This window comes from Mya arenaria, chromosome 4 (assembly GCF_026914265.1).
Source record: "Mya arenaria isolate MELC-2E11 chromosome 4, ASM2691426v1".
NCBI classification, from domain to species: domain Eukaryota; kingdom Metazoa; phylum Mollusca; class Bivalvia; order Myida; family Myidae; genus Mya; species Mya arenaria.
In genome coordinates this window covers 69,330,188-69,354,780 of record NC_069125.1, presented here as the reverse complement: position 1 = coordinate 69,354,780, position 24,593 = coordinate 69,330,188, and the positions used below count along the sequence as shown (strand labels likewise).

The window sequence follows — 24,593 nt, the reverse complement described above, 5'->3', positions numbered from 1 at the left end:
GGTAGACACGACAGTCGCATTGACCGGTAGACACGCCAGTCACATTCAACGGTAGACACGCCAGTCACATTGACCGTTAGACACGCCAGTCACATTGACCGGTAGACACGATAGTCACATTCACCGTTAGACACGCCAGTCACATTGAACGGTAGACACGCCAGTCACATTGACCGTTAGACACGCCAGTCACATTAAACGGTAGACACAACAGTCACATTCACCGTTAGACACGCCAGTTACATTCAACGGTAGACACGCCAGTCACATTGACCGTTAGACAGGGCAGTCACATTGAACGGTAGACACAACAGTCACATTCACCGTTAGACACGACAGTCACATTCACCGTTAGATACGACAGTCACATTGAACGTTAGACACGCCAGTCACATTCACCGTTAGACACGACAGTCTCATTCACCGTTAGACACGACAGTCACATTCACCGTAAGACACGACAGTCACATTGAACGGTTGACACGACAGTCACATTCACCGTTAGGCACGACAGTCATATTGAACGGTAGACACGCCAATCACATTGAACGGTAGACACGATAGTCACATTGATCGGTAACACGACAGTCACATTGAACGGTAGACACGTCAGTCACATTGAACGTTAGACACGACAGTCACATTGAAAGGTGTACACGACAGTCACATTCACCGTTAGACACGACAGTCACATTGAACGGTTGACACGACAGTCACATTGATCGTTAGGCACGACAGTCACATTGAACGGTAGACACGACAGTCACATTGAACGGTAGACACGACAGTCACATTCACCGTTAGACACGACAGTCACATTCAACGGTAGACACGACAGCCACATTGATCGGTAGACACGACAATCACATTCACCATTAGACACGACAATTACATTCAACGGTAGACACGCTAATTATGCGTCAGTATAATAATGTGCTGTTTTGCACCTGATTATTAATCCCAACCATGTGATTTTGGTCCGGATAGAAGACTCTGAAGTCGGGGATTCGGGTAGGGGATGGGGGCATGGGTGAATGGGTGTAGGGAAGAAGGGGGTTGGGTGCGATGCGTCGAAATCTTACATCGACAACTAATGGTACAATCATAAGTAGCCACGCACACAACGTAAAGACAATGCGTAACCATTGAACGATTATATATATATGCATGTGTCACCGATATACTAGACCGCGTCTGTTGAACGTGACGTCATTACTATTTGCACTGACTCAATAAACTTTGAATAAAATTTACCACCATAGCGGCTCACGGTCAACACATTTACCTCAAAAGTTGAAGAGTAACCAATTCAGTTTTTCTGTTTTCGTTTGCATATTTTTTGAAAGCAGATTCCGTAATATTCATTTTCTCAAACACCTTTAGCAGAATACGCCAAGAAAAAAGGCCTTGCTGCAAAAGTCTACATTACTGTGGACAATCCCTCGTAAGACAAGACCGTAATGTTTTATTCGTCAGAAGCTCTTCCAAGTGATCTTGGTATTTTATGATTTAACTTCCTTTCAAGCGAGGGATGAGGTTAGTTGGCTAAAGATAAAAAAAGAAATATTTTATAAGTAGACTGGTTATATTATTGATGAACCACATTTTGTGCAAGTAGACACAAAGATGAAGCAGCTGAAAATTGTGTGGAAAGCTGTGGTCCTCCAAATTCTGCTAGGTTAGTACTTATAAATACTATTCATTAACATGTAACCAGGAAAAAAAGATTGGATAATTATGAAAATCGCATATTGTAAAGTGTCACTATTTACAAACTATGATATGTTCTGACTGTGCACAGGGGATACTTTAGCTTCCATCTGCCTGAACAGCTGGGACTGGAATGGCTGGGGTGCCTGCTCGGTATCGTGTGGTGGCGGGTTCAGGGTGCGCCACTGCTACCGGGACGGCACTCACGAGACTGAGCGATGCGGAACCACTTGCTACAATGGCGCAGAGTTCTACAGCGGACAGTGCCATTGTCGCCATGGAACATTGGCGCCCTGCTGTGTCGGTGAGAATTTTCTATATTATTTGTTGTATAGCCTTCACACCATTTCGATCAACATAGGACAATATACTTCATGCAATACATACATACACGATTGTGGTTGCGGTTTTGGCCCTTGCGGTGTGCCTCTAAACAGGGCTTACATTGGAAGTGTGCTTGTCCCTGCAGTTTTCATTGTATATTTGATAAGCTTTAGTATATTGTTTGATTTCATCATAAATGTACGAACTGATGTCTCCAACTTAAACGCTTAGCCAAGCTAAGAAATAAATTTATACAAAAAAATAGATATAAATTACTTTCTTCGAAACACACACGGGGCCGTTTACATCAACCGCTCTATCTGTTGCAGATATCAAGGAGTGCGCTAGCAATCCCTGTCAGAATGAGGGCACGTGTAATGAGATGGTCAACATCTACACGTGCACATGTCCGCCAGGGACAACCGGGGACAACTGTATAGGTATGGTCACATCTTTGAAACTAATGTGTTAGTCACAGGCGGAAATTTCAAATATTGTGACTAGATTTTAAAATTGAAAACCTTTTTCCATAGAATGGCTTATAAGAAATTAATGTCTGTCTTCCTAAACTCTATATCAGTTTCAAAATGGATTACTAGTATCTTTATTCGAAAGGTATGTCATCAGCCACATTTTCATGACCCTGTTGCCTGAAAAAGTTCTTTATATCAAGAATGCATTTTATGCACAGACATTCCGGAGTGCGCGAGTAACCCGTGCAAGAATGGCGGCACGTGCGAAGAGCATGTGAACTACTACACGTGCAACTGTCCGCTGGGAACCACGGGCCACGACTGCGTTGGTTTGTGTTTGTTTCAGAGTCCTTGCTTAATTTATAAACTTATAATACGTATATCGCTATTTCATGGCGTGTTCTTTTACGTTATGTAGAAAACGTCATTGCAAACATTTGGCTGACACTTACATAAGTATTATAACGAAAAAGTGTATCTTTATTTATTTACTTTTAATTATTGGATTTATGTCGCCTCGTATGCCCCTTATTGTTGACTGCCCCCATCTATTAATCTTTGAACCGTTAAACTATATCACAGTCAGTAGTAGTTTGACTTTTTTCTATATATAGTTTACATTTGCATTGTTAGATAAATTGTAGGGCAGTTGCACAATTTCAGATATCCCCGAGTGCCTTAGCAATCCTTGTTTAAATGGTGGCACGTGTGTGGATTACGTTGGAGGTTACACGTGCCAATGTCCGCCTGGAACTACGGGTATTCATTGCACAGGTAAGAACTTCTTATATATTCAGTTACTCTAGTAGTAGAAAATTAGGTTTATTAAGGTCAAACTAAAGAATCTCCTAATAAGGCGATTTATTTTTACACATTCATAATCACGGCTCTGCATATGGCAATGTTATCTCCAGACATCCCTGAGTGCGCGAGCAATCCATGCATGAACGGAGGCACATGTAATGAGATGATCAACATGTACAACTGCACGTGCACCCAAGAGTATACGGGGGTCAACTGTGAGAAATGTACGTTTATTTACTATATGCATTTGCTTGCTAAATTTACGAGGGCCAGTGGTAAAGTTTCCGGACTCTGCTTATGATATCGAAATTGTTTACTTTAAAACCAAAATAATAAAACAGTACGGTAGACAAATGTATTTGGAAGTGGTGTTGCAAATTTTACAGGAAACAAACAACATACAGTATATTTAAAACTTTTACAATGTAATAAAAAGAATATATATTTTTCAGTTTGTAAATCGAAATTACTTTTCCAGATCTGTTTTCTCATTATGACAACACGTGTCGTGTAGACGGCAGCTGTTACGTCATATTCCGCGTAAAAGACACATGGGAAGGGTCTCGAGATTTCTGCAGGGCGCGAAATGGCCATCTGGCAGTACCGGAAAATGAAGCCGAAATGCTGTTTATAGAGACGTTTTTAGAATCAATGAGAAGTATAAATATACCTTTGATTTAAATGAAATGTAGGTACTTGCACGATAATATGATCATTATGACAATCTACTGGTTTGTTCAACACGTCGCGCCTGATATATATTTGAAACCCATCCAAACAGAATCCCACCAGAATCACTCGTTATTTCATGCAGCTCGTTATTTCATGCAGCTCGTTACGCAGAAGCCTTATTCTGGATTGGTGGACAGAAAACTTCGCTCACGGTACAGTGGCTACCAGGCTACTCAAGCACGGTCTCCAGGTACGCCCGTACGACGCCAAACAGTATGCGTCTCACATTATTTCGCTGAATGACTATAAAAGACTAATATGATATCATTTTGCAACAACCTACACAGGCTTTAAAGTCTTACACAAAACATTTCAAATACACTGTTCAAAGATTTGTCTTCAATCCCACAGATGGCCAGACGGGAGATCACTTCCGGTAATTGGTACGGAGTGCATGGCCATGGACGGCCGCTACAACTTCGAGTGGCAGACCTTCCCCTGCGACCGCCCAACTTTTTTCGTCTGCGAGGAAGAGTACGTAGCTTTCAATAAGTTTTCATATAACTCTTTCTTTTACATGGCTTATACATTTTGGCTGGTGAAATTTAATCGTTCGTTCCAACAATATGAACACTTTTTGTATTTCAGTGTCCTGTTCAACACTGTCGGTGTCGTTGGATGACATGCGGGAACGATATGTTGATAATAAATTACAAAAGTTATTTGATATATAGGTTTGAATAAATCATTGAATTTGTCTCTATATAGTAATGGTATAAATGCTATGGTCAGTCTTTCGTTGAATGTGAACTATAATCAACTACCGAAATTTAGAGTGATATTGGCCATTGAAACCAAGAGTCCTTAGTCAGTGTAGAATTATGGATGTCGACATCTGCCTTGATCGCTTACGTGTAAAATAAACAAAACAAATCCAAATTGTTCGTGAAGTCACACAGGGTTGCCTTCGTTCGACTTATGTCAACGTATAGATAACTTAGATACATTACACGAACTGAAACGCTGTACAACCTTATCTTACAGTCTATGTATGAAGACATTGGAATGACTAAATATTGAATGTGAGTCCTAACACATAGGCTAAGGAGATAAATAATGTACCAGACATTGGTAATTGCTCTTATATTATTGGCTGCAGGTAATTAGCGTTACACAATGACTGCGATCTCATTTGTATTAGTATTGCTTTTAGCAAAAAAATTATTCAAATTAAAACACCCATAATTTAATTCAATTTAACTTATTATAAATGATTTAGGAATGAGGTCTCTAATAAATCGTTCATATATATTTGCTATCAAATACTACGTAATTAAATAATATCAAACTCAATAACATGGTAGGGCGTACCATTGCAAGATCGGCATGCACAGACAGCCAATTGATATTCTTCCAATGGGGCACGTGGTCCGATTGCGTTGCCAACACGCGCTCGCGCTCCTGCTACGCTGACCACTCCTCCGAGACAAGTTCATGCGGTGTTACCACGCCTACTATACCTCCAACAACTACGACCGTTACCACCACCTTACCGACCACCGAGGCAACCACTCATAAACGAGGTGTCTACACAAATGTTTTCTATTGCTTTGTTATACCATTAGTAACCGCTTGGTTGTCATCATACCTAGACTCAGACCGACCTGACTGCGCTGTTACGCAAAATAGATCTCCCGACACAAAGGAGAGTAGATTCGTTGCTTCCAGACATAAAGATAAAACTTTTTTTATTTGCTACATGGTCCAGTAAATATGGTGCTAGCATCAAATTGTACACTGGTTTATATGATACAAGGGATTTATATCTTCCATTACTTTATGGACATTTTAATCCACTACGTACTGAGACAAAGAACAGTTTGATGTCGCTGGGACAGGAACTCTATGCATTTCTCTATTCGTAGCATGGTTTAACACTGCGCTCAATGCTTTGAAAATAAGGCCCCTAGTCTGAATGAATTGAGTCTACTTATCCGTTATTGAATAAAATATTTTATCTCAAATATTCCACTTTAATCAAACAATGACAATGCGCAAACAAAGCTCTTCGAAAGTTGGTGTATGTATTTTTTTTTTTTAAATGGATTTTATATTATCATAATCACTGTTACCAAGTGACAGAAAGCCCAACAGCGTGCACTGACAGCCAGTCGATATTCTTCCAATGGTCTGCCTGGGAGGAGTGTGTGGGCGGGATCAGACGGCGCATTTGCTATGCCGACAAAAACTATGGCCACGCCCAGTGCATGGACACATCAACAAGTTCCACGACACCTCGACATATGAGCGGCACCATGAACCTTTATACCGCCTCGACATATCAAGCTGACCGAACAACAACGCTTGATCCTCGTCGTATGCACTTATTGTCTCGTTGTTTTTGATACTATGTGCACAGACTAGATATAAAGATGTATTCTCGTATAGTTTTAGAATTTATCTATAACATGGCGTGTTCTGCATGCATAATTCTTTGTGATTTGTGCAACAACATTACACATGTCTACTTTTTTTGAACGTAAACGGTTTGTCAATGCTTACGAGTATGATTTAACTAGACTAAACGGTAAAACCACAGAATATAACCAAACCTACGACGATGGTAACAACATCCTAATCATAGAATCGATTTCGTTATTTTCAGACGGTTTAAACTGCAGTTTTACACCTTGTCAAAACGGAGGGACGTGTAACCAGTTAAAAGACACATACACATGTACTTGCGACATGACGTACACTGGAATGCACTGCCATAAATGTGGGTACGGCGTTCTCATATTTGTAGTATCGATAAATGAAACACAATCTGCGGTACTAGCAAGTTAAAAAAAACTGAGCATGCATAAACATACCGGTTTATAAAGTATTCCAATAAAAGCAACTTAAAAACGATTTTATTTCGAAAATTGTCACATGTAACTTTTTATTAAGAGGTGCTTCAAATGTTAAACAGCAGCACACATCATACGTCCTGCGTTTAATTCTGCTAGTATATAAAATAATATTAACTTGAATCATTACTTATCAAAAATACCTTCGTTCGAATGCGTTCCTGGTACGGGATAATACACAATCAACATACTGTTCTGTAATATTCATTTATTTCAGATCTATTCTCGTCGTACGACAACAGCTGTCGACCAATGAGTAACGGTACCGGAAGTTGCTACGTGATTTTCCACACGAAAGACACTTGGCAGGGTGCACGTGAGTTTTGTGAGGCTCGTCAAGGTCACCTTGCTGTGACGGAGGACCAGTCGGAGGCGTTCTTCCTAGAAACATTCCTGGGATCAATGAAAGGTACGAGTCAATAAGGTGTGATAAGGTTTTACTTCATACAGAGATGACTTTCGACAAACATAAAATCAAAGCCAGAAAAACTATTAAATTGAAAGTGGATCGTTGACACCTCTTTAGCTCCAACTATTTGGCATTAGCATTCTTCTACATAACAAGTGCAATCTTCAACATCTTTACAGCAACGTATGATGAGGATCTGTTTTGGATTGGCGGTCAGACGTTGGGCACAGGAGATCTACAGTGGCTACCCGGTCATAGCACACTTATTACCAGGTACATTAAAGTACCAACAGTAAAACGATCATGGTCACAATTTCAATGATCACATATAACCAAATAATTTCACTTTACAAAAAGTGCCGAGATACGGTTCATGACCGATTATTTCGTTATAGGTGGCCTGGCGGACGGGCGCCGGCCGCGAGTGGAACAACAGAATGTCTGGCGATAGACGGCCAGTTGAGTTTCCAGTGGCAACCCCTTCCATGCAACAGGCCCACATACTTCGTGTGTGAGGAAAAGTACGTATGTTTACTTGCCCCCAATTTAAATATCCATAACTAATGAATAGAGTTAAACCTCAAATAAGACTCACAATACTTCACCAACTGTAGGTCAACTTTGAACCTCACCGTTTTTCAATATATTTATTAAATATATAAATATCATTTATTCATGAGATGTGGTAAATATGCAATAAACAAATGAATGATTAATTTCCATTCCCTCCATCTTCTTTCAGGTCTTTGTACAGTCCTGTCCTTGGCTGAGAGCCCTATTTCTATCAATTATAATTAAACGTAATAAAAACGCCTGATCGACTACTTTATTGTTGAATTCCTTTTGGTACAGTTACAGAACTATTCAATCATTAACAATGCGTTGGTGCATAAACCGTTAAAATTTAAGGTGAATGAGTAATGTGCAAATTTAAACTTTTCCACTCCGTAATGATTTGTCCTTTTCCATTTCTTCATAACGATTTCTAATGAAGTGCGTTTTCGTAATAGAACGCTTAATTTAGAATAAATCATAGGTAAAGCCAAAAACCGGCTAAAAGTTCAAGGTGAGAAATACGTAATAATGCCAAGAAAAAAATGCATCATAGAGTAAGGTCATTGATCACATTATAAGTCAAACTCCCTGTTTATATATTATTGTCAAAGGCTCTTGTGGTATTCAGTCAAACAAGCAACTAAAATATCAACTTAAATAAACCAGGTCATCTTGATTTAACTGTTTTTCCATCGAAGCACACCAATTTTATTACCAAATAACCATTACTAATTGACATCAATTTAGCATCATGCTTTGTTCTAACCAACATACAATAACCATGGATCATTCAAGAACTTCAAAACATGTAGATAATTTATACATGCCCATATATAACCTGACAGCCCCCTTAGTGCTAGGTGGGAAGTGACTGTTTCAAACTTCAGAGGAAAACTAAAGTCAGCTAAAACACGAGACAGATCACATAGTGATTGTCATAACGAGTTGGGTTATAAAACAGATTATGAAATAATCATCTTTAGTCCATAAACAAACAAGACAAATCATATGTAAATTTTCTAAACAGTAATGTTCGAGTTATATTAGAAAGTTCATCAAAACAACCTGCAAGATATCTATTGTCTCTTATTCCATGAAAGACCTGAACAAACAACTAGAAAAGTAATTAATGTATTAGTTCAGTGACCTAGTATACGACTCCCACTCAGGGCACAACACAAGACACATTCATTACAATTAAAATTACGCAATTCAATCATTTAACCGATATAAATACGAAGTTTTTCACTCTATTAAAAACACCTTGCGTTGCTGTTTTCATGTGAACACTACTAGAACAGTAATTATTTCTTCAGTACACAATGAGTATGCACAGGTAATGCTGAACAATTTGTTATAAACATTGTGATAAATTTTATTTTCATTTAAAGCTTAAGCAATTAATAGCCACAAGTCTTGATCAACAACATAAGATATTCCTAGCAAGGTGCAAACACATCACTCTCTACCCTTAATTGCCACTCATTCTACAAACTGTTTGAAACATAAATGTATCAGATGCATTTGCACAAAACATATAAGTAGTAGCCTTATCTGAATAGTAATTATTATCAATACAAATCTCGCCTGTTATCCAGTCCTTTTCAAAATGGTTATAGATGACGTAATATTTAAATAGCTAAATATTTTGAGAAATCCCAGAGTTCGATCACTAGTGCACCTGTCCGTGGGAGGTTCTCATTTACTGAGGGTGAATGTGGGGTCATCATCCAGAGTGTCAAGGTCAGACTGTGAGGTGGCGTCATCGAACCCGCCAGTCATGTTGAAGGGAGATAACTGAGAGGGCGTGTCTCGGTTGTCGCTCCCCGTCGCCAAGAAATCCATCTCATCCTCCTCCTGGGGAACCTAGAAGTACATTGTACATGGGGTTAACATCAGAAGCTACCATAGCCTTCTATATGTTCCTGTCGCTTGGTACCATCTGGCATCAAGCCCCACATTAACAACAAATAATTATCAAGAATCCTTGAAGAGATTTTGTACCTCAAAGAACTTGAACGGTAGTAAAGCACTGTTTTGAATTGATTCTAGGTTAACACTTGATCCTAGTATTTTTTATCAATGTCTTCCAGGTCTACAAAAAGCATGTAGACTGCTCAGAGTTATGTGTAGAACTGTGAACATTTCATTCTATATTAAATGCTTAAAATGACAACTTTTTGTCAAAACTTACGTAAAAAATATACAATTTAATAATAACAATTATATACTAGTGTTTAAGTATATATATATTTATAGTGTGAACATTTTTTTTAAAAACTATTTATACACCTGAACACCAGACTAATAGTGTGGAGTATCAGGGGCTCAAAGACACATATATTTGTACAATCATTTAGGGTTTAATAAGAATTTCAGTGTAAACATTGCAACATAAACTTAAGTATCTGAATTAATTTCATAAACAGTGTATTCCATTGATGCATAGTTAAGAAATTTAGCTTGATGTCTCCCAAACTTTCTTACCAAGGATGAGATAAAATAATTCATTAAACTATTCCAGCAAATATTTAACTGGACTATTCTTAAATTTAGCACTAACATGCATAATTGTACATGAAGGAAACATGAGATGTATTACGTGAATAACGTTGATATTTTTGGGACTGCTGAAGTTCGCAAATGGCAGGTCCTTTATTTCTTTTGGTGCTGTGACATCATCAACCAACTACAACAGAAAGATTACATGGAAAATACTGCAGTTTAAATTGTTTGGAAATGGAAAACTTCACTGGAAGAAGTGGCTAAACAAACAGATATTAAATTCCAAATTCTAACATATACAATTATAAACATAAATACAACTAGAGCTATCACAAAATGTGATAAATACCCCCACGTGTCGATGTCGGAATAATTTTAAAATCTGACCTTAGTCACAAGGTGACAAAAATATGGACCAGACACAAACCATCATCAGTGAGGCATATATAGCAAAACATACTCAGTTCAGAAGGTTGCTGGGACCTTGACCTCAAAGAGGAACATGGGTCTTATGCCCGACACGTCCCCATACTATGGGGTCACTTCTGCTGAATAATTTAAGACAAAGTATGACAAAGATATAGATTGGACACAAGCTATCATCAGTAAGGCTTTATAGCAAATCATACTTAGTTCAGATGGTTGCTGTAACCTTGACCTCGAAGGTAGGGACACCAATGTTACCCCAGTCTTAAGGGCGATACGTCCTAGTACTATGGTGTTCATTTCTGTGGGGATATCGGAGGTATAGTAATGCATTACTATCTCAGGCAGGTATGAGATTTGAAATTTTGAGGGAAATGGTACTTTGAAATGAATAAACTAAACTGTGAATGCCTCACCTCCTCTACAACATTGGGTGTTGCAGATCTACTGCGGTATTTGGTAGCTTTTGGCAGGTCTGTTCTCATGGCGTTCATTTGAAGTCGCATTTTCTCAATCATCCACATGGGTACATTGAAGCCAACTAAAGACTCGACAACAATACCACTCTGTTCCCTAAAACAGATTTTGAAAGTGTAAGAAGTATAATTATAGAACAAGTGTCTTACTCTTAAATGAATGGACATAATTCATATGGTTACACCTGCTATGAAACTCAAATTTACATGTCATTTGATTTACTAAACTTATAGGTCACTCATCTGAAAAGAAATCTAAGCTGCATGGAACAAATATTTACTTTTTTTAAAGGGCATGTTATCAACCATTGAAAGTATGGTATATATGTAAAGTTAATTCAGCTCTCCAACTGCATTAAACCCCCTACTTGTATTCATCAGATATGGCGATCTCGCGAATATCATCAAGGACAACCAGGTATGACTTGCCCCCTGTTGCTGGCATAAAGTGGTGCTCATACAGCCAAGTCTTGTCATCCTGGTCTCCACTGTACTGAAAACAGGACATAAAACAAATGTTCAAATACATGTATATGCCTATATGTTATGCAGATAAAACATTTAGAACTGGTTTCTTTTTTGATAAGCATGCATAAAAATCCTTCTTTGCAAAATCACTATTTGCCACTGCTCATCTCATATACCTTGTCAAACTTTTTGGTTACATAACTTATATCTATTTTTGTAGTTTCGAGTAAGAAATAGAATACTGCCAAGATCACAACACACCAAGCAGAGGTTGTAGGTTCAGAAACATAAAACAGAATACCTTATAAAGATCTGGATGCTTCATATACAACCTCCCTCTTGTTGCCCCAAACCCCATGGCCCTGAAACACACAAGTAACATTCGCTTTTAAGACAGGGCTGACACCGGCAGAGAGTGGGGGCAAATTAATTCAGGATGTGAAATTATATTGTACACATGTTCTTCTATCTTACTGGAGAAAACTTACAGAGTAATATTCTTAGAAACAAATACTGAATTATAGAAGATAAACTCCAAGGACATAAAGCTGTTCATTTTAATCAATAAAACAAAGTTAAGGAGTAAGCTTACTTGTTGGCCTTTGAGCCCATGACAAACTGGGTATCTTCTGTTAATCTCTCTGGATCATACTGTAAAAACACACAGGCAATAAAGAGAATTGTCATTATCGTACAAATCCTTTTAGTTTCTGTCACTTAATTTGATAAGTTGTTTATTCTTGTAAAGGAAAAACAAAACTCTGCATTGACGAGTAATTCCTTATGCAGGGGAAATAACCAGCCACATTCGTTATTTTATAGCATGCATACCTTAGGTCCCTCACGTTTTGCCTGCTGGATAGCTAGTTTCGATGGTGTGGATCTCCTGTAAGCATATATACTAATGTCATGAAGCAATGTTGTGCAGATAAAATAGATGACATAAATAACAAGATGGCCAATAGGGCACTTGAATGCTTCTTGAATGCTCACCTATTATACTGGTCATGGCATTTTTTTTATTGTTTTAGAGTCCTTCTTTTTAACCCAATAAAACCTACATTCAAACTTTGCCTCAAATGATTAAGACAATCATTCTGATCCTACAATAAAAATAAAACCTTCCATCAACTTAACAATATTTTTTTGAGTTGATTTCTTGGTGTTTTTTATAAAGCAAGTGCACATTACACTTGACCTACTGGTCTGATTTGGCTCGAACTTGGCCAAGATCTGAATTGGTTCAGAGTGGTGGATGATTGAGAGGTCAAAAACTAATTGTGGTCTCTGTTCAAAAGGTGATCATGAAGGCTTACTTTTTACCACTTCATGGTCAGGTGAGCTTAAAAGGTTTTACTAAGAATGAAATAACTTTACAATAATAACATTATACATACCCAGTCAAATTCACTATATATGGGCGGCCTTTCTTCTACAAAGACGAAAGAAATGAAACTGGGTAAAACATAAAATAACCTTTCTTTAATAGTAATTGAAATCTATAAGAAAAGAGAAGAGCAAATAACATAGATTATGTCATATTCACTGAAACATAATTAAAATATTTTGCTATAGTATTTTTTACAGGAGAAATATACCAGATAGAATGAAACTTGGACATTTGACTTAGAAATTCAAACCATAATAATTTATGTAGATAACATTTAGACCCCATATCCACAAACATACCTTTTTAGCAGGGGCTGGTCTAAGGCTGGCCTCCGAGTCTGTGTCAGATGGATGGCGCCTTCTACCCAGGGCTGACTGGAACCAGTAAATATGGGATAACAAATAAGCCTTGCGAGGAAATGAGAACCTTACCACTATTATTGAAACATTTGTAGTTTTCAGACAACATAGGAGGAACATTCAATATATAGTTATTAGCCATTAAGTTTAATTATACTGCACAAGATTATCCTGCATTGTACACAAACATGTGGATCATATCTTACCTGACAAATCAATACCACACATGTATAGGTTTGTTCATTTTACATGTTTTTCACTGTAACTAGTCTTATTCATTATCACTGCATTCATAATGACAGGAGAAAATGCTCAAATTTGGATTTATGTTCAAAAACTATATTTAATGAAATGTGTAATGTTTATGGAAATAATCTAGTTTCATATATGACAGTTAAATGCTTTGAAACAGGAAGTAAGACAATCTAAGACCCTCTTTAACCTTTTTCAGAAGTGCTGTGGGGCAAAAAACACTGAAAAAAAACAGCAATTGCCAAAGATCTGTGATCTACAGGGAACAATATAGCAAATATTGCTGGCATTTCTTGTTGTATAGGATATTGAAGAAAGTGTTATGTGTAAGGAGAATTTTTGCCAGATGGATACCGCATTTGTTGACAGATGACAACAAAAAACCGGTTACTCAGGCTAAAAAACTATTAAAAATGTATCCGAAATATGAAAGAAGAATTTTTTGGACAAAGTTGCACGTGATGAGATGTGAATACAATATTATGAGCCCCATACGAAAATTGACAATAAAATATGAGCAACCAATAATGCGAAGCAAAGCATCTACCGAGCCCTAAAAAGGACATGTATGCAAAAATTTTAACCTTCAAGGAGTTGTGGAGGATGTTTCGTTTAAAATAAGTTGGTCTGCTATAGGCTCATAGTACAAAATACATATGTTAAAAAATGTTGTTAATTAAATACTATAAAAATCATCGCCCAGCTACTTATATCCAGCAATATCAATATTTTAACGCCCAGCTACTTATATCCAGCAATATCAATATTTTAAAAGAAATCTCCTGCATACAAGTTAAAGATGGTTGCTGAATTGCTAGAAAAGAAAAAATCAAAGTTCTACCCAAACTTCTTTGATATCAGCTTTTTTGTTTGTATTACTATGCCAGTTAGAATTCATTGCTTGTTGAATGTCTCTCGTACTAGTTATTAAGTGTATGTACATTATAGATCAAAACTGAAGATCTATATGTAAGGAATTCTTTCTGATAATAACAAGCCCTTGACCAGTAGTATACATGGTTTACATACATTGATAACAATACTGTACAATCTGCAACAAATCAAGTCAAACCTCACAGCTCATTCTGTAACTAAGACCCAATATTGAAATGTTTAGGCAATCACTCACCCTTCTTCCACTGCTGCCTGTCTCAGAAACATTGTCAGATAGTTCCCTGGCCGGAGACACACTACGTCTCCCTGTTTCTGGTATGTACATCTTCTTCGCCTGAAATTGTGAATCAGTAAATTCAAAGATATTTTTACTATTTGTTGTTATTAATGTTACAATGTTCTTGCAGAGATAAATTTGTGGGTATAAAGAGACCATAATCATTCCTCACATTGCCAAATGTGGATTGTTCTTCAAGTTGAATATATACCAGTTATAGATATTTGAATCTCTAATATATAGACATTAGAAGCCATGACCTCAAATATTAACAACACACTGGCTTCCGTTGCATTATATAGGGAATATTGCACCTCATAACTCTTATCTTGGAGTTAAAGTTGTGATAAGTCTATATAACATGTAATGATATTTAGGAGTGTCTTTAATGACTTAACTGCATCAATTCATACAAGTACTAAGACATATGATGTACCTCCTCGAGTATCTGCCTGCACACAGCCTGTATATGGTCATCTGTCACCGCAGTCTCCCCATTGTTCATACGGATGTTCTGTATTCCTAGCTTGAAGTATTTCTGAAAATATACGCACACAACATTCAATTCCACAGAGGTCAAAATGAGCAAAATGGAATTAATTTCTACACAGAGATTGCTACATCTGACCAGGCGCCAGTTCTTAATTAAACAATAATAGAATTATCTTTAGTAAATAATTGAAGAACATGGTAACATTATCCAATTACTTAAATGAAAACTCATGCCAAATGATAAAGTTAAGTTGCAATAACTGTTTTGGCATTGGGTCAAATTCTGAAGCCAATTTGTAACATACAAATTCAGACTTGTGCATCCAAAAGTGATGACGGATTGTATATCACATTTTAAAGTATCAAAAGTGCAGCATATCATGGATTTTGGGTATTTAATTGAGGGTGAGGAGTCCGGCTCTCACCCAGGAAGTTGTGGGTTTAGGTTCCACTTGGGTTATTATTTAACAGTCTCTCAATTAGAGCACCAGTACTGGTTTCAACCCAGGAAACAGGCTGATTCAAGAAGTGATTCATATTAACTTTCAGCTAAAATGTACCAAGCTAAATTAGATGAGTATAAGCTTAATGTACAAAGCAACTCAAGTAACATTGGCTGAAATCTTCTACAGCATACAAAAACATTTTCATATCTGACTGTATGACAGCATCAAAGCCCACTTACTTCCATGTCAGACTGTATCAAAGCATCAAAGCCCACTTACTTCCATGTCAGACTGTATGACAGCATCAAAGCCCACTTACTTCCATGTAAGACTGTATCACAGCATCAAATCCCACTTACTTCCATGTAAGACTGTATCAAAGCATCAAAGCCCACTTACTTCCATGTAAGACTGTATCAAAGCATCAAAGCCCACTTACTTCCATGTAAGACTGTATCAAAGCATCAAAGCACTTACTTCCATGTAAGACTCTATTACAGCACCAAAGCCCACTTACTTCCATGTAAGACTGTATCAAAGCATCAAAGCCCACTTACTTCCATGTAAGACTGTATCAAAGCATCAAAGCCCACTTACTTCCATGTAAGACTGTATCAAAGCATCAAAGCACTTACTTCCATGTAAGACTCTATTACAGCACCAAAGCCCACTTACTTCCATGTAAGATTGTATCACAGCATCAATCTCTTTGTTCATAGCTTTCTGTAGATTCTGCCTCAATATGTCCATTGACTTTGCTGAATTGGTGATACAGCCAACCCTAAATACAAGTAACAACTAAATGTTATGTGCTATATCAGAAAAAATGTCAAAATTTATTGACAGAATGGTTGTATGTTATGCCTTACACAGGCTTTTTTAAGAATGAGGTACTAAATTAATTCTTGCGCATTCCGAATGAACTGACCTCAAAAAGGCTGATGATATTAATTCAGTTAATGTACATCATGAAATCAACTCAAGTTAATGTATAACATGACAAGTATTAATGTACAAAACATCATATTACTCAGTTTAATTAAAAATCAAACCCATACTTGGCCTTGTCTATGGCCACTGATGTAGCTCTGTATGAAGGTCTGTTGTGAGGATTGTTTGGAAAGTTGGAGAGTGTTACCATACGCATATTTAGGCAGTTTTGCTGAAAACAAATAATGTACTTCATGGTCTACACAGTTTTTCATATCCTCATAAGAAAAAATTTCCATCCACATTTTCTCACAAATAAAACCTGTATATATTGCATGATAAACTGTGTGTATGTCACATACATATGAAGCTGTGTTACGGTAGTTCCAACATAAAATACATTCATGACAACTGACCTAATTTTGTGTCATACTTACAAGAGGAACCAGTGCTTCTTCTTCATCCTTTTCTCTCTTTAGTTTTCCAACTGGAGAAAGTTTAGGCATTTCATCACTGGCATGTCTCTGCTTTTCATTGGTTAGCCCATCTGCCACAACAAGATTTGACTGGCTCATTACAAAGGCTGGCTTCTCATTGGTCAATGAAGCAGGAGGGGTTGCTGGGAAGGTGAATGGATTTCTTGGCAATCTTTGAGCAAGTTTCTCTTGAGATGGCATGTTAGTTCTTGTTGAGATTGTAATGTTGGGAGGACCTGGTTGTGTGACTGATGCAAGAGAACTTGGAACAAACTGTGGTTCTTTTTTTATTTCTTGACTCACTGTAGCCTGCACATTTGTTAAAGTCGGTTTCATGACATTGACAAATGAAGATATTACCGGGATAGATGGGTTGAGAACAGAGCTTCTAACACTGTGACTTTGAGAGGGCAGAACAACCGGTGTAAAACCAGAGGCTGGTGGATGAGACACCACATGTGAAGCTGTAGAGGTCGACTGATGAATGCTTCTGGCTGCTGCAAGGAGGCCTCCAGAACCAAGCACCTCCTGCAGAATGGCTGGCTTGCTGTCTGTCGTGTAATGCATTGAAAGCCGACTGTCACTTGCAGACTGAGTGGGGCGTAACAATCCCTGACTTGAGCTAGTAAACTGTCCTGCATTTGATGTAAGACTTATGTTTGGTGGTGGTTGGGGCTGCAGAGCCCACTGTTTGGGTAGTTGATCGGCAGGGGTGATTGGTGAGAGGCCACTCTGCATCAACTGGCTTTGTAGTTGCTCTTGAGACCTGTTGATACTCTGCAGTAAATCACCAAACTTAAAATCTTGCTCTGGAATCTTCATCTAAAATATAATTTTATATAGTTATATCTTTACAGTCGCAAATAGTGAATTTCTAAACTAACAAAAATGTTTAAACAATAAGAATCTCAAGGCTACATTTGCTCTCAGACATGTATTCATGTAACTGACAAGATATTAGTTTATAGCTCATCAAAATTTCATCTACATGATGTTGTATCAGAGAGAAAAAGCAATATTAGGACACAGATTGGCATGTTTCGGGTTACACGACCATACCTACTAAACACTCCTGACGTTTTTTATATTTATTTTTTTCCATTTCTGCAAAAATCATTTTATTTCTTATCGACTGTGGAGTTATCTCTGTCAAATCAAATCACACTCTCAAAATCAGACACAGTGAGTAACTGAAAATGTGCTGAAGTATTAAAACTGACATGTCATCAGTAATATAAAACTATAATTGCACCCCCCCCCCCCAATAAAATCCATTCCTACCTTTCATAGTTAATTTGGGGATGTTACTCTCAACATATAAATATAAGACTGCAACATGTTGACATATATGTGAAGCCCATTGAAAGAGCCTTTGATACAGACATAATGCTCTTCCATACAATTGCTACACAGAATTATTACATGGTGTTACAGAATAAGTATATAAGTGAAAGTTGCATGGTTAAAGATACTGCCCAGAAAAAGCTCAGTCCAGACCAGTCCTATCAACAGTACTCATTTTTACATTTAACCTTGATCTTTGAGGTACAGAACTGGGTCATTCTCATCATGGTGAACCTTCATGGCAAGTCTTTTTGAAATTCCTAAAATGTATGGTAAAGATACAGCCTGGATTCAGTCCGGATGAAAGGATATAATTCCACATGCACTCACTCATGCACATACACCGAAGCCCCATTGTGACAACAATGTTTCAATAACCGCAGACAGGCTCAACAAAAGTTACTACAGGGTATGCCTTTAAACAAACCTTGACTTCCTGGTGAGGTTTAACCAGGTTAACAGCCTGCACCTTCGGGGAATGTTCCACCAGGTGTTTGGCTGGAATCTCCACTACTGGCATGTGGGCAGGAGATGGAGTCCTGCGTATACCTGAACCCAGGGGTGGTGTAGCCACCCGCTGGTGTGCTGGTAAGGGCGCAGTCTGTCCTTGGGAACCTGGACTCCCTCTGGCATTTGATGGCAAGGTCATTGACCCAGAAACTGCCTCTTGGGTTGACCTATACTGATGGAAGATGCGTTCATGAGGCAGTCCTCCTTGCTGGAGGGTCTGTGCAAGGTACGGGAGGTGGGAGAGCAACTGACCTTGGCTCAGCTGTCTTGTCTGACCTACTCAAAAAATACCCAATACTTGTACATTTACACAATTATATCCGTCAAATAATTGAAATATTTAATAGTAACAGATGAACTTACTGTTAACTTAAAGATTCTAAAATGAGATAAATTAGTTTATAAGTCATTTTGAAATCTGACATAAAGCTGAACAACTAAAGATATTAATTTTTGAAGGCACACCTTGACTCCCATGGGCAGAGGGTGGGCTTGGTGCTTTTGAAAACTGTGGCTTTGGGGACGTAGATGTCACATAGATAGTTCTTGATGGGGACAGGCTCTTCTTGGGCGGCAAAGTTGTAGGGACCCGAGAAGGGGACAGGCCTCCCTTTGGTGATGGTGTAGATCGGTAAGGCATCGCTGTGATAACCCTGATGGGGGATATGCCCCGACCAGGCTGGGAGGTGTCACCCATGGGTGGGGCATGCTGGAGGTTTGGGTGAGGAGCCCGCAGAATACTCGACAGGATATTCATGGAAGGAGGGCTTGGGTGAAGGCTGGGTTGGGGTCTCATGTTCCCAGTTCGAGCTGGTGAAACTGAACGTCGACCTACATTGATTTAAAAAAAATAACATGAAGAACTCCTGAATGAAAACTAAAATAAAATCCATGTGTACTTATTACTGGTAAATTAATACTTTACACAGCACATCAAAATGTAAAAGCTGAAATATTTACACCTTTGTACCTAACTTGCTTGAAAGGCAATTTTCTTAACAAATATTTTGATTAAAAACATAATACATAGAATTCAATTTGTACCTTCATTTTTCCTGCTGGCCATTTTTTTTAAACGTTTCGTAAAGGCACAATCTAATTGGGTAGCGTCTGAAAATAAACCAATTTGATAGTATTTCCTTAAAATTTTCTCTAAAATGTGACTTAGACATTTTAAGTCACCACTCATTTATGTATTTAACATCTTAGTTTACATTTATCCAGAAATTGACACAAAGGCCCTGATAGTGAAACTTAATCAGTCACAGCATTTTTTGAAACAGGGCTGATTTTTGAAGTGTGTTCATGGTCTTTGATTTCTTAAGACAGGGTTGTTTGCCCTGTTTTTAGCCGCTATTCAACTATGACCACAATTCTAAAAGGTATTAATATAATTATATTGTTTCCAATTTGAAAAAAACACACGCTAAACTGTTAACTCTCAAATGCTGAAAATACCATTTGACATCAGACCAGTATGTATTAGTCACAACAGTTTTTGAAATGTATTGATTTTCAAAGAGTCTTGTTGGTCTTTGACATCAAAAGACATTGCTTCCTTTGCCTCATTTTTTGCAGTGATTTGACTATCAGCACAATTCTATAAACTATTATAAATGTTATGCAAAAATTTACAAATATTAAAAGTTAACAAGCTGAAAATACCAATTTGACATAAATCGGGTAAACCATCAAAAATAACAAAAAAGTTTTAAAAATACATCATAACAAATACAGTACACTTCTCGCGGAAATACCACTTTCCGTTTTCCTCGGCGGATTTTCGTCATCGCAGACACGAAATCAAACATACTGAAATCTACTTTCCTGGGCGTTTTCACTTGTTCACCCTCCGAGGCTGATCAGTGGATCGTATAATTACACTCGCCGCGTTACTCCGAGTGAAAACACCGTAAAACTCCGAGGAAAATGATAAGAATCTCCTACTGTACATGTACCTAATTTTGTTTAATATATCTGCATACTGTTCTTTTATTGAGTTGTTTCAATATTGACACTTACAAACAAATGTAAAAATGATTGATTATTAAAAACAAAATACCATCAAATGTAATAATTTATTTTCAATAGTTGCAAGGTAGTAGCAAAGCATACAACTTGGAGTTCCCCTTTGAGGGCAATAAAACAACACGATCACCGGCGATATCTGCAATAAAACCTTCGGCGGAAAACAAGCAACTCAGAGAAACTCGGCGAATTTCAGCGAGGAAACAGGTGAGGTACTTGGCGGATGTCCGCGATAAATTTAAAATCCCTCGGAGTGACCGAGGAAAGTGGTAGTTCTACGAGGAGTGCACTGTATATATCATAAGAGGAACTGATGTCATCAGGGTTATGGGCAAATTTGGTGACGCAGCGGTAGTGATCAGTATTGTTTTAGGATCATGTTTTCCCTTAAAGAAAGAAATTAAACAAAGACATCATAAAGTCGCCAGTATTATACAGAACATGTATACATGAGAAGATTCATGGCAATGGGGTTACATTGCTCAGAACTTTGCTGCATTAATTACTAATAAACTACATAAACAGAACCCGTAAATACTAGGTACAGTGCTGATTTTGACAAACGACAAAACGGGTTCAGAACCTGAGTATCCGAAATTTTAGAATCCGAAAGGTAGGTAAATTTCTGGATAGAGATTGTGATTAATGTGATACAAAAATACAACTGAACTTACAGTCAAAATTTTCATACATAAAAGTTAATACAAGTTCCAGTTAAAAATGGCCATAAATCATACCTATTGGAAAGCAATTAAAGAAAAAAACACTTTGTTATTTTTCCGTAATTTACCAAAATATTGTAAATTTGTGAAAAGTGCGCAATTTGGGTTAAACAACACTAAATGATTGGCTCTTCCAACATTTACACGATCACACTTATACTTTCAATATGAAATGACTACATAAATTTGATTAAAAATATCACGTCGCGTGAACACAAAAGGTGGAGAGAAAGCTAGAAAAACTATGAAATGTCATATGACCCATGATCTGCCATGATCTCGGTCATGAAATCGACATTTTAAAAGGAAAAAAGGAAGAAAAGTTTGACGTACATGTAATTCAAGTTTCTTATAGTGTCTCGCAATTCAGACTCCTTTCCATTAATAGTGACCAGTCAGCATATACAAAGAAAGCATAGTCATGATAATCTTGTCAACCATGACTGAGCACTGGACACTTACTCCGCCATTGGTTTTACTTTATGACTGGGCGAATAGGTCAAGCACATTATTCAAAACGGGTGTGGTCCTTGACTTTGGGAAGGAGCTAGACATGGATGTGCATGTATAGGATGAATTTGCAAAAACATGTGGAGTTCTTGGAATTGGTCCCGATATTATTATTTTGCTGCTGGTACCGTGGCCAGCCTCGAATGTACTATGTAACTAAATCAGTGCTGTTTTTAGCCATATTTAGCGTCGCAACATGTACCTGTGTGAAATTTCAGTACCTATTGGTCTCAAATATTGCATATTTTTGTTGATTATTCTTAATGTGGCATATCTGGTCCGATGACGTGGGTTCAAGAAGGATGCACAGTAGCCAAGGTTGTCACATATATCAACAATAACTTCCAAACACTAGCTTGGACATTTATTGCCAAAGAACGAAATACGTTGATAAGAGTGTCGTTTGGTTGAGCGCGGAATTTTAACAGAAAAATAACATATTTTGTTCATGTGTTTTTGTAAATTAGTACAAATAGAGATAATTAATCATTTCCACACACCAGCCACTACATGCATGCCAATTTCGTATATGTAAATGATCATCATTTTTATCTAACCAAACCCTTTCGAATTCAGAACATTGGACATCGTTTTTCAGGTTGAGTGCAGTTTCTTGTCGAGCTCTGACTAAACGTCACCCTTTGTCGTAGTGAAAGAAACAACTGTATGGTGTTAAATTTGAAAATTTCTAACGTTGACGAGCTTAACAATAGCTCACTTACCGGACACTGTTTATCAATTCTTTAGACAAATAACATTGTAACATGGTAAGCACAAATGCAGCCTTGCGTAAATTATCACATTGATGAAATGAGCTCAACTCAACAACATTCCATTACCTTTATTCAATGCTATGTTACACTAACCATGGCATGACCTTGCAGGTTATTTTAACAATAAGTCTCCCTAAAACGTGTTTTCTATTTTCGAATGTCCGCGGATAGTGTGTCGACGTCTCGATATGGCCTGTGTTGTAGTTAAAACAATTCGGTAAGCACCTGTTTGATCAGTCTTACTGGGAACTTGATCGCAGGATTGATTTTATTTTCACGTTAGATTTCGTCGAGTGACTGTTCAGTCGGATGACTAAATCTAACTTCCATCCAACAATGCCCTTGTACTTTTTTCATGCGTATCATCCATGGTAATTGGCACACTTTTATTAGTGACAAGTAATAACTGAATTGCTGAACTTGATTTTGATGAAACTGATTTGAAAGCCATGACATTCAGGCGCGTAGCTGACTGTACGCAAATACGCAGTTGCGTAATGAAATTTTGACAGGTCGAAGTTTTTGTCATACAAAACCCCCAAAGTTGAAATAAAAACCTAAGGGACTGGTAGGGGGTGAAGGGGTTTATATGCTGTCCGGCATCGATTAGCGTTATCCCAAATTGGCACTAGCTACGCGCCTGACATTCTAAGTCATCGGAAGAAAGTGCGTTGTCAACCTGGGCAATTGTGCAATGGCTAAAGCTGGTTTATCGGTTTTTCTCATCAATCAAGTGTGTTTCAAATGATGCCAATGATAATATGCAAGGTAAGTACTGAACATAGCTATGGAAGAAAATGTCTTATATGTTCTTCAGTTTTAGGCTCCAGCTAAACCCTAAATCAATAAATGCAGAAACAGTACCATTGTATTGCCAACAATTTTTATCCTGGATTTACTATTTATACACAACTGTGTCTTGTTCTTGAAGAAGAATTTACTTACGTTTAATAACTATTTTGACAAATGTCTTCCCAATACGTCTTATCTAGTCGCCATTGTTATCATTGGGGGGTTTATTTTTCAGATCTGCCTTATATTTGCGAAAGAAAATCCTTTTCTTTATTACGGAAGCCTGTCTGATTTGGCATAAAGTTTATGTCAAGAGATGGTGTGAGCAGTTTGCTGTAATACATGTATGTTATAATATGTAAAAACAGTTTCCCATTCTTTCAGTCTTTATGTTACATCAACTTTAATCATGATAATATTTCTACATATATATCAACAGTTTCAATCAAAATCACCCATGCCATTTTTATATTTTTCCCAGTCAATACACTGTTTATCAGACTCCGATACTCTTTTACTCGATGTTGTCCTGTACCAAGACCTTGCTCATTCTTCGTCTCCAGAAATGTACTTGATTGCTGAAAACAAAGTTTATATAATAACATAACATAACATCTATTCAGCATTAAATAACATAACATTCATAGCCAAAATGCAAACAAAG

The 24,593-nt window shown here is 37.6% G+C and overlaps 3 protein-coding genes across 4 annotated transcripts; 2 read left to right on the top strand and 1 right to left on the bottom strand.

Annotated features, from left to right (window-relative positions):
• The first annotated feature begins 1,540 nt into the window (after positions 1-1,540).
• LOC128232998 (fibropellin-3-like) lies at positions 1,541-4,748 on the top strand. The gene is made up of 10 exons (XM_052946842.1): positions 1,541-1,678; positions 1,802-2,014; positions 2,364-2,474; positions 2,726-2,836; positions 3,171-3,281; positions 3,422-3,535; positions 3,790-3,969; positions 4,143-4,233; positions 4,395-4,517; positions 4,632-4,748. Exons 1-10 carry the CDS (start codon positions 1,627-1,629, stop codon positions 4,663-4,665), a joined length of 1,140 nt encoding a protein of 379 aa, XP_052802802.1. The 5' UTR covers positions 1,541-1,626; the 3' UTR covers positions 4,666-4,748.
• Positions 4,749-5,074: 326 nt separating this feature from the next.
• Positions 5,075-8,126, top strand: LOC128232328 (neurocan core protein-like). The gene is made up of 8 exons (XM_052945823.1): positions 5,075-5,142; positions 5,348-5,566; positions 6,120-6,359; positions 6,649-6,762; positions 7,113-7,304; positions 7,484-7,577; positions 7,700-7,825; positions 8,047-8,126. The coding sequence occupies exons 1-8, from the start codon at positions 5,100-5,102 to the stop codon at positions 8,072-8,074; spliced, it is 1,056 nt and encodes a 351-aa protein (XP_052801783.1). The 5' UTR covers positions 5,075-5,099; the 3' UTR covers positions 8,075-8,126.
• Positions 8,127-9,046: 920 nt separating this feature from the next.
• Positions 9,047-21,942, bottom strand: LOC128232326 (uncharacterized). 2 transcript variants are annotated; one of them, XM_052945822.1, is made up of 18 exons: positions 21,870-21,942; positions 20,149-20,214; positions 19,570-19,935; positions 19,022-19,380; positions 17,212-18,072; positions 16,903-17,006; positions 16,520-16,625; positions 15,343-15,444; positions 14,865-14,963; positions 13,424-13,498; positions 13,132-13,166; positions 12,566-12,620; positions 12,327-12,385; positions 12,036-12,096; positions 11,635-11,759; positions 11,207-11,363; positions 10,462-10,548; positions 9,047-9,725 (listed from the first exon to the last, which is right to left on the bottom strand). In XM_052945822.1, exons 2-18 carry the CDS (start codon positions 20,168-20,170, stop codon positions 9,558-9,560), a joined length of 2,841 nt encoding a protein of 946 aa, XP_052801782.1. In that variant the 5' UTR covers positions 20,171-20,214; positions 21,870-21,942; the 3' UTR covers positions 9,047-9,557. The 2 variants fall into 2 exon arrangements, with proteins under 2 accessions (XP_052801782.1, XP_052801781.1); XM_052945821.1 differs by having other exon boundaries at positions 21,807-21,896.
• Positions 21,943-24,593: the final 2,651 nt, after the last annotated feature.